This window comes from Helianthus annuus, chromosome 16 (genome assembly GCF_002127325.2).
Source record: "Helianthus annuus cultivar XRQ/B chromosome 16, HanXRQr2.0-SUNRISE, whole genome shotgun sequence".
NCBI lineage: Eukaryota > Viridiplantae > Streptophyta > Magnoliopsida > Asterales > Asteraceae > Helianthus > Helianthus annuus.
Genome location: NC_035448.2, coordinates 180,044,030 through 180,054,933, shown reverse-complemented (window position 1 = coordinate 180,054,933; position 10,904 = coordinate 180,044,030). Strand labels below are relative to the sequence as shown.

General features: G+C 37.2%; 1 protein-coding gene across 1 annotated transcript; it reads left to right on the top strand.

The window, feature by feature from the left end:
- Window positions 1–822: 822 nt before the first annotated feature.
- Window positions 823–7,979, top strand: LOC110920092 (cinnamoyl-CoA reductase 1). The gene is made up of 6 exons (XM_022164328.2): window positions 823–988; window positions 1,064–1,236; window positions 1,336–1,521; window positions 7,185–7,350; window positions 7,427–7,613; window positions 7,720–7,979. Exons 1-6 carry the CDS (start codon window positions 871–873, stop codon window positions 7,862–7,864), a joined length of 975 nt encoding a protein of 324 aa, XP_022020020.2. The 5' UTR covers window positions 823–870; the 3' UTR covers window positions 7,865–7,979.
- Window positions 7,980–10,904: the final 2,925 nt, after the last annotated feature.

Genomic DNA, 10,904 nt, shown 5'->3' with positions numbered 1-10,904 from the left:
TATATTTTATTCAATCCGTGTAATACAAGGGTTTATTCAACCCGTGCAATACACGAGTTTAAAAAAAAAACTATTTTATTAGCAAGTATATAACATTACGTCTAACCAACATGTGTAATACACTAGATTCTACTTTAGTTAAACATATAAAAACTAGCAGATTATTCTATTACAAAAGACAAAATAAAATAAAAACGGAAATGTTTATGGTATGGTTCAGGTAATGAACATGTATATTTCGGGTAATCAAATCATGTATAATCTAATATGGTACCCTTGTCATGAAATTCCATATAAAGCTCTGTATTGGTGAGTGATTTGGGTGTGTTTTGGCCCCATAACGTACCACACATCGTCCCCGGGGTGTTTTCGTCCAAAATTTGTTGTTGGGGTTTCTTCAAACAGGTACGAATGAAAATTAAATGGCCAATAAGAAAATTTCAACTCTCATAATATTATTTTTGTTTACTTTTCTAAAAAAAAATAATATTTGCATTATACCACTACACCATTTTTGAACTTCACCTCCTATAATGCCTCATATGCCACATGTCGTTTTATGCCAAAATAAGAGGTATTAGAATAATGTCCCACTACACATCGGTTTAGAACAATGATTTTAGATTTTTATTATATTCTAAAAGGATATGATTTATACACCAGAAATTTTGTAATGTTATGATATTTTGACTTTTAGTATAATTTTGTAATCATATCCTTTTAGAAAAAACCCATAAAAATTATACTAAAAGTCAAAATATCATAACATTACAAAATTTTCTTGTATTTTTACTATCAAATGGTTTGATATTCCCTGCTACTGAAGTCCACCGCCAACAACTTATCCACAAACTCACAAGTTTGAGACACATGAGTGCAGAAGGAAAGGTGGTTTGCGTTACAGGAGCTTCTGGGTACATAGCTTCATGGCTCGTTAAGCTCTTGCTTGACCGTGGTTACACCGTTCATGCTACTGTCCGGTCCCTTGGTCACTCTCTCCCTCTTTGTTATTTTATCTTTCAGTTTGGATCAATCCTACTAAACATAGTAAAACATGTTGCAGATGACCCAAAAGAGACACAGCATCTACTTGCTCTTGATGGAGCTAAAGAAAGACTATCTTTGTTTGAAGCTAACTTGACTACAGAAGGATCATTTGATTCTGCAGTTAGTGGCTGCATTTGTGTCTTTCACACAGCATCTCCTGTAACTTTTGCTTCAGTTGATGACCCACAGGTAGGTTATTAGTTCTTTTGCTCTCAAGTTTTTATAATTGTAATCAGTATGTTATAAACTGTTGGTGCATTCAAGTTTGATATATTTTGGGTGTGTCAGATGGAATTGTTGGATCCTGCAGTTAAGGGGACACTGAATGTTCTTAAATCAGCTGCGAAAGTTCAATCTTTGAAAAGGGTGGTCTTGACGTCTTCATTGGCTGCGGTTTTGTTTTGCGACAAACTTCGATGTGGTGTAGTGGATGAAACCTGGTTTTCAGATCCAGCCATTTGTGAGCAGAGAAAGGTATACGTTAGCTTTGGTCGAGTGGCAGAGGTTTTTGTCTTTTGGGGAGAAGACCAGAGTTTTAATTCCGGGTATGGGGTAGATTAGGATTAATTTGGTGTAATTTAGGAATAGAAATAGAGTAACAGATTGCTGAAAAATCCCCTACAATTTTCTTTGCCATTCAAAAAAGAAAACTAGGAAAGTTTTAATAATCTATAAGTGAAATATATGACAAAAGAAAAACATAGGGAATTTTTCAGCAATCTGTCAGTGAAGTTGGTGTCACTAATCGTCTAGTAATACATCAGTTGATGATGAATGTGTATGCAATCTGTTGGTAGTAAATGTTGGTGACCCTTCAGGTGAAGTATTTACCCACACCCGGTTTCCCCACAAATCTTCACCGACAAATTCTCGGATTTATAATAGTTATGTTTCTTCAATTTGTTTTCTTTATATTAATGATTATAGTCAATTGGCTCGATGTTATACTTAAGGGGAAATCATCAGATTAGCCCTTTGATCAACACATTTACAATAATAGTCTTTGATAACTTTTTATAAGAAATGGCCTTTCACCAGTTTCCATTGCGCCAATGCGGTGCAAAAACTTTACAAACATGCCTCATGCGTGATGACACGTGATGTTGTTTATGTTTTGAAATCATGCATATCGGAGAGCCAAAAAAAGTTTGCAAGACAAACTTAAATAAACGGAAACCCTGGACAAGCAAGTGCCTATTTTTGGTTTCTAGTTTTTATTAGATAATAACATTTGTATTATAATCTAGATAGTGTGACATGTATTATATTTATTTTATTTATAACCTAAAGTTTGTAGCGGTTAAACTATCGGCCGCTTGTATATGTATTCATCATCATGTACGAACTTCAATTATCAATTCATATTCTATATGAACAATTTATTCATCCAAGAAAAACCCTAGAAATCCTTACAAAGTGGTATCAGAGCCACACGCATCGATCAAATACTATCAAAAACGAACTCCAGATCTCGTTTCTTTCTTCCAAATTACTCTCCGTTCAAAAGGATTCCAGCGACCGGATATCAAACACAGATTCCAAAACTAACAGGGCAAAATTATTATCACTGGAATATTCAGATGAGGGTTTTATTGGAATCTCAGGAATTATGGAACATAGTAGAAGACGGATTCCAAGAACTAGGAACAAATCCTTCGGAAGATGCCACTGCCACAAACCGGGAATCAACAAAAAAGGACAGAAGAGCGCTGCATATTATCTTCCAGTCAGTAAACGAAACAGTCTTCGAACGTATTGCAATGGCGAAAACGTCTAAGGATGCATGGGTCACACTACACAAATCCTACAGAGGAGAAAATCGCGTAAAAATGGTAAAGTTACAAACTCTTAGATGTAGTTTTGATTCTTTAAAGATGAAAGAGGGGGAAACTGTTGAAGATTATTTCAACAGAACAACCCTAATTGTGAATCAATTAAGGATGAATGAAGAAAAAATCAGTGAACAACGAGTGGTAGAAAAAATTCTACGAAGTTTGACTCGTAATTTCGAGTCAGTAGTTATTACTGTAGAAGAAACGAAAGACTTGGAGAATCTGTCCACCGAAGAACTCATGGGTATACTTCAATCTCATGAACTGCGAATGAAATTATATGATGATGTTCCTATGGAACATGCATTTCAAATGCAGAATTCGAATACGGATAAATCCGGACAAGCAAGGGGACGGGGTAGGAACAAAGGCAGACCTTGGGGCTCTATTAGATGTTTTAATTGTCAGAAACTCGGACATACGGCAAAGTTTTGTCCGAAGAAAGACGTAGATGATAAGTCTGACAATGTTTTAATTCATAAGGAAGATGAATTAGATGAGCACCAAGATGATACCATGTTTTTGATTTTTAACATGGAAGAAATGATTAAGGAAGATTGCTGGTACTTGGATAGCGGGTGCAGCAATCATATGACAGGCAATAAGGGTTTGTTTGTCAAGTTAGATGAATCACTTCAAAAGGAAGTAAGAACGGGTGATGATAAACGATTAGAAGTTCAAGGGATCGGGGAAGTAATGATCTCAATAAAAGGTCAAAAAAAGAAGGTTCAAAATGTGTTTTATGTGAAAGGTTTAAAGCACAACTTATTAAGTGTAGGTCAACTGCTACAAAAGGGTTACAAAGTAGAATTTATTAAGGAACGGTGTATTATCAAAGATACAAACGACAAGATCGTAGGGACCATTAAAATGACAAATAACAAGATGTTTCCTTTTAACCCCGGGAATGACATATCACTTGCATTATCCATGACAACAACTGATATCTCCACTCTTTGGCATGAACGATTTGGGCATGTGAATTATGACACTTTGCTTGAAATGGGAAATAAAGATTTAGTCCGAGGAATGCCAAGAATCACGAAAAAATCAAATATTTGTGAAGGATGCATCTCGGGTAAGCATGCTAGAAAGCCATTTCCGAAGAAGTCGATGTGGCAAACTAATAAACCTTTACAGATAGTTCATTCGGATATTTGTGGCCCATTGAAGACAGAGTCTATTGTGGATGCAGATACTTTATCACATTTATTGACGATTTCACACGAAAAACATGGGTATATTTTCTCAAACTCAAATCAGAAGCTCTAAATTATTTTAAACAGTTTAGAGCACTTGTAGAAAAACAGTCAGATCACAAAATAAAGACACTAAGATCTGATCGTGGAGGAGAATACTGTAGCAAAGCGTTTCAAGACTATTTAATGCTAAATGGAATACACCACCAATTAACGAATAGCCACACCCCACAACAAAATGGGGTGGCAGAACGAAAAAATAGAACTTTGATGGAACTCAGTCGAAGCATGATGAATATGAAGAATTTACAATACAGTTATTGGGCCAAAGCAGTGGCCTGCACTACTTACATATTGAACCGAACAGTTACAAAGACGAGGCCCGGTATGACGCCATATGAAGCTTGGAATGGACGAAAACCAAGTGTAGAGCATTTCAGAGTATTCGGATGTTTGGCATATGTACACGTTCCAAAACAGCTTCGTAGTAAGCTTGATGTCAAAATGGAGAAAGCGGTGTTTGTAGGGTACAATACAACTACAAAAGGGTATAAGTTATACAGTCCTCTCACAAATAAAATCATAATCAGTAGAGATGTCATATTCGATGAAAGTAAGACATGGATACCTGAATCCAACTCCACATCGATACCGTTTATGATGGATGATGGAGGTAGTTCAGTCACAAGATCTCAGTTGAATCAAGAACCAGCACATGATGTCTCTAATGAATTTAGAGATACTGCCGAAAGTTCAGATATCAGTAACAGAAGCAGTTCGGACAGAGTTGAAGTAACAGGAACTACCGAAAACACAGATTCAACCAATCATCATGTGCCTACAGAAAATTCAAACTCCACAGTTCAACACAGTGATAATTCATCTACTGATTCAGAAAATGAGGTCATCAAAACTCGAAGTATAGGAAGCGTTTACAGGAACACACGGGAACTCACTGAAGAAGAGATATCTCAAAAATATGGTGACAGTCAATCCGTTAACTTTGCTTTCTATGCCAACACAGATCCTTCATCCTATGAAGAAGCATGCAAAGATATGAAATGGCGAGAGGCTATGGACAAAGAAATAGAGTCCATATACAGAAATCAAACATGAGAGTTTGTAAATCCTCCAATGAATCAGAAACCGATTGGAATAAAATGGATTTACAAGACTAAGTTCGATGAACATGGGAATGTAGACAAGTATAAAGCAAGGTTAGTAGTAAAAGGATATAAACAAAAGTATGGGATAGATTATCAAGAAGTTTTTGCTCCTGTAATTCGATTTGAAACGGTTAGGCTAGTTCTAGCACTAGCAGCAAGGAACGACTAGTATCTACATCAAATGGATATAAAGACGACCTTTCTAAATGGAAACTTAAATGAACAAGTATATGTGGAGCAACCTGAAGGATACATCAAGGAAGGACATGAAGAAAAGGTATGTCTTCTTAAACGTGCTCTATATGGATTAAAACAAGCTCCTAGAGCCTGGTACAGTCGAATAGACAACTATTTCAAGTCTCACGGGTTTAAGAAGTGCACATATGAACACACGTTATTTATCAAGGACACCAACGAAGGAAAGTTGGTGATATGTTTATATGTTGATGATTTAATCATAGCAAGCAACTCTAGGAATTTGATTAATGCTTTTAAAAGCATGATGAAGGAAGAATTTGAGATGACTGACATGGGGAAACTGCACTATTTTCTTGGAATGGAAGTCTCATATGAAAATGGAAACATAACTCTTTCTCAAAGAAAATACATGCAAAGTCTATTAGAAAAATATAGGATGACGCAGTGTAACTCAGTCTCTACTCCTATGGAATATGGAGTAAAAATGTCAAAAGAGGATTCGGATACATTTGCTGATGAAGGAATATATCGAAGTCTAGTTGGAAGTCTCATGTATCTTACTAACACCAGGCCAGATATCACATATGCAGTAACTAAGATCAGCATGTATATGGAACATCCAAAGAAAAATCACTGGGAAGCGGGCAAGCGAATACTCAGATACATTAAAGGAACAATAAATCAAGGTGTCATATTCTCGAAAGGTGGACAAGGAAAACTGATGGGGTTCAGTGATAGTGATTATGCAGGAAATATAGATGACAGCAAAAGCACATCAGGTCATGTATTTCTTCTAGGGTTAAGTCCTATTTCCTGGCAATCCAAGAAACAGAAGGTTGTGGCATTATCATCTACAGAAGCAGAGTATATGGTCTTATCTTTAGCCGGATGTCAAGCGATTTGGATCAAAGGCATACTAGACGAACTTCAAGGTAAGATAGAATATCCAATACCAATTTATTGTGATAACAAGTCAACCATCTGCCTAGCAAAAGATCCCGTCTATCATGGCAAGAGCAAACACATTCGTGTAAAGTATCATTTTATCCGAGACCTAATCAAGAAGGGAGAAGTAGAAGTATTGTTCTGTGCAACTAAGGATCAAATAGCAGATATCATGACCAAGGCACTACAAAATAAGGACTTCTCAAGACTAAAGATTCGTCTAAATATGGAGACTATCTAGCTTACGGGAGAGTATTAGATAATAACATTTATATTATAATCTAGATAGTGTGACATGTATTATATTTATTTTATTTATAACCTAAAGTTTGTAGCGGTTAAACTATCGGCCGCTTGTATATGTATTCATCATCATGTACGAACTTCAATTATCAATTCATATTTTGTATGAACAATTTATCCATCCAAGAAAAACCCTAGAAATCCTTACAGTTAACTATCGGCCGCTTGTATATGTATTCATCATCATGTACGAACTTCAATTATCAATTCATATTCTGTATGAACAATTTATTCATCCAAGAAAAACCCTAGAAATCCTTACAGTTTTTTACTTGAAATTTTTGGGCGCAAGATAGGCATATTTTTGTGCTGGCGTGATGCGAGATACCCATATTCTTGTGTTCATTTGACGCAAACCGCACACATGTCATCGTTTTAGTGAGGGTAAGTCTTAATAAATTTAAAGGTCACTGCTATTTTCATAAAATGCATTGGTCAAATGATTGATTGATGATTTTCCTTGTAACTAATGAATGAATTTGTATTCATTTTAGTTGTGGTATCAACTCTCAAAGACTCTGGCTGAGAAGGCCGCTGTAAATTTTTCAAAGGATAATGATTTGGATTTGGTGGTCATAAATCCTGCTTATGTGATTGGTCCTCTCTTACAACCTACTCTCAACTTCACTTCAGAGGCATTTATGAGGTTTATAGAAACTGGTAATAGTCCATTATAGCTAAAGTTCATTTCAAACAATGAGATCCTGCATTGAAGTTCTTGAATTTAAATATGCAGGAAAGGAAGTATTTGCGGATGGAATCTACATGCTTGTTGATGTGAGAGATGCCGCTACTGCGCATATATTAGCATTTGAGAAAGCAGAAGCTAATGGTAGATATTGTATCGTCGGGGATGTGGTTCGGTCATCTGAAATCAAGATGATCTTAGACAAACTCTATCCTGATCTTGGCTATTGTCCAGGGTAATTACTAATACAGTTGGCCTACTTATATACTCATTTTTCTTGTTCATAGTATTATCTAAGAGGAAGTTGGGGTTAATTACTTTTTATGTTCAAATTTGGATAGGTATAAAGACAAATGTGTGGAGACGAAACTATATTGTGTATCGAAGGCAAAGGCAAAAAGTCTAGGTGTTGAGTTTACTCCATTAGAGGTAAGCCTCAAGGATACCGTTGAAAGCCTGAAAGAGAAGAAATTTATGAACCTATAAGTTCTTCATATGTTTGCTTGTATACAATCGGAGAATGGAATCTTAGATCCTGAATTGTGTAGTGTTCAACAAGCAATAATCTATACCTAATAAATAAGTAATTGGTTGTCACTTATAACAATTCTATAAGCCCAATACTCTTTTCCCCGCTTCTTTTATTTCACCCATTCGTCTTCTCTTTTTACCTAATTTCAATCATATCTTATCTTAAATTATCGTTTTACAATATCTTAATCTTAACTATTTAGTACTTCTTTGTACAACCCCTGTAATACACTGTAATACACGGGTTTCTAATTAACCTAGTGAGTAATGGAAATCTTTGTCCTAAAGGTATCATAGTGTATAAAATGGTGTCCCTCTCCATGAGGTCTCGAGTTTCACGGTAAGAATGGTATCATGGTGTATAAATGGTGTCCCTCTCCAAGAGGGCAACCAAAAACAAATCTGAGTTCTTAGATGGGCAAACTGTCAGGGGCAAAGTGGACAATATTGGTGGTACAAAAGGCCGGGTGTTATAGACCGAGTTTAGAGGAGTCTTATTTACTTTATGTTAGTTGTATTTTTTCTGTTTTATTTGGTTTTCTTTTTTACTTTGTAATGCATATATAGGCACTCATTAACAATCAATAAAGGTGAGACATAGTTACAAAAACGTAGTTTTCAAAGTGTTTTGTCTCTCAGCTTGATGCGGGCCCAAGTGTGGAGGAGCGGGTCATCTTGTATTTGGAGGCCCAAGATCGCGTGACAAAAGGGGCTTCACTAAAATGGCTCTAACTTGGGCTACAAGTGTCCGTTTTGGGCGTGCGACCAGGCGAAACGACCGTGGGAACGAAGCCCATCTTTCTACAAACACCGTAGGTGGTTTGGGTCATCGTTCGGGCCCAAAAACACTTATTTCTACGAGTTATTTATATTTTTATGTTTTTAGTGCTTTTCGTGGACTTTTATTTCATTCTAGCTTTTGGCCTAAATGTGTTTTGAGGCCCATTTTCAATTTACGTTATTATTTATATGGATGTAAAGGGAGGAAGATAATCAGTTTTGAAGTTTATGAAAAGTCATTTTTCTCTCCCAATTCACTTGTGTGTGTTTTGAGTGTGAAACCCCAATTTTCGGTATTCTACGAGAATCAACGAATTTTGGAAGAGTCGTTCTTGTTATTATGTGTGAATCAACAGGTCCGATTACGTATCCCATTTCCTGGTCTACATCAGTTGGTATCAGAGCCGAATTCCTGGCTCAAAATGCCTCCGAGGAGAAACAACACCAGGCCTCTCGATGAAGTGTATGAACGGGAATTAGAACAGCGACTTATGGCAAGAATGGATCAACGTTTGGATCAAGTGGTCAATCAGTTGACTGATCGAATGGCTGACTTGATCAATCGTAGGAGGCAAGGACCCAATGATGGGCATGGTACTGATCTTAGTAACCCATTTGGTGATGGTTTGGATTTCGATGACGAACAGGAAGGGGGACCAAGGAGAGAACGTGGAGAGGGTAATCGGCGTTGGGAGTCGGGAATGCGAACTAGCCTTCCAGAATTTGATGGTGACACTTTGAATCCAGAAAATTTCATTGATTGGCTTGTTGTGGTTGAAGAGGTGTTCGAGTTCAAAGAGGTTCCCGAAGACAAAAGGGTTCCTTTGATCGCTACCAGGTTACGTGGTAGGGCATCTGCTTGGTGGCAACAACTGAAACTGTCTCGTGAAAGGATGGGAAAGTCAAAGGTCACAACCTGGAGGAAAATGAAGAAGTGCATGAGGGCCAACTTTATTCCTCATAATTATCAGCGTTTAATGTACCAACGGTTACAAAGGTTAATGCAGGGATCCAAAACTGTTGAAGATTACACAACAGAGTTCTATCAATTGGTGGCTCGAAACGATATTCAAGAGACTGAAGATCAACTTGTCTCTCGTTACCTTGGTGGTCTAAGGCTTTCGATTATGGAGTCAGTGAATTTGTTTGATCCGATGACTATTTCTGATGCACATCAGCGTGCCCTGGTTTTTGAAAAACAAAACCAACGTAGTGGTGGTTCAGCCTCATCTGCCTTGGCAGGAGGTAGTTCGGGTTCAAGCAATGTGGCGTCTCGTTTTGTGCCCAACCAAGCAAAACCGGGTGGTGGCGCTTCTGGATCTAGTTCTAAAAGGACCGGTACTAGTAACATGAAATGTTTTAATTGTGGAGAGACGGGTCATCGCCAGGCAGAGTGCAAGAGGGATGGGAAGAGACACTTGTTTAACGAACCTGATGGATGGGAAGACGATGATGAGGTTGGTGAGACTTATGAAGATGGCCCGGTTTATGATGAGGAGCCTGAGTATGAAGATGAGGAGGTGGCTGGAGATGTGGGGTTGAGTCTGGTGGTTAGGCGCTCATGCTATGCACCAAAGGCCAATGATGATGATTGGCTAAAGCATAACATCTTCCATTCGACATGTACTGTGTTGCCAAATAGAATGGTTTGGAGTTGGTGTTTATAAATCCTGGATATGTGATCGGTCCTTTCTTCCAGCCAACTCTCAACATTACTTCTGAGGGCATTATGAGCTTGATAAAGAACGGTAATTGTCGATTATAACTGACTTGTTCATACGTACGAATCACATATGGTTTATGTAGTAAGTGACTGGATTTTATTATATCCAGAAAAAGAAGTAATTTCAAACGGAATTTATAGACTTGTTGATGTGAGGGATGTTGCTACTGCAATATTTTAGCTTTTGAGAACCCGAAAGCTAATGGCAGATACTGCATTGTTGGTAAAGTGGTTCGATCTTTGGAGATAATGAAGATTGTAGATAAACTATGCCCGGGTCTTGGCCATTCTGAAAGGTAAACACATGGGCAGCATGATCCACAAAGACAACATGATGACAAGATCCACATAAACAACATAATCTACATAGACAATATGATTAAAGAAATATAAATATATTATATTGATATTCAGGCTGTTTTGACTATTTTATCCACTTCACCTTCTTTGGAAATTAAATATTATCATTCTAGGTGTAAATATGCAACTCAA

Coding starts and splice junctions, on each gene's coding strand:
- LOC110920092 (XM_022164328.2), top strand. CDS start 871: ATGAGTGCAGAAGGAAAGGTGGTTTGCGTTACAGGAGCTTCTGGGTAC. Junction 989..1,063: donor TGCTACTGTCCGGTCCCTTG/GTCACTCTCTCC, acceptor AACATGTTGCAG/ATGACCCAAAAGAGACACAG. Junction 1,237..1,335: donor CTTCAGTTGATGACCCACAG/GTAGGTTATTAG, acceptor TGGGTGTGTCAG/ATGGAATTGTTGGATCCTGC.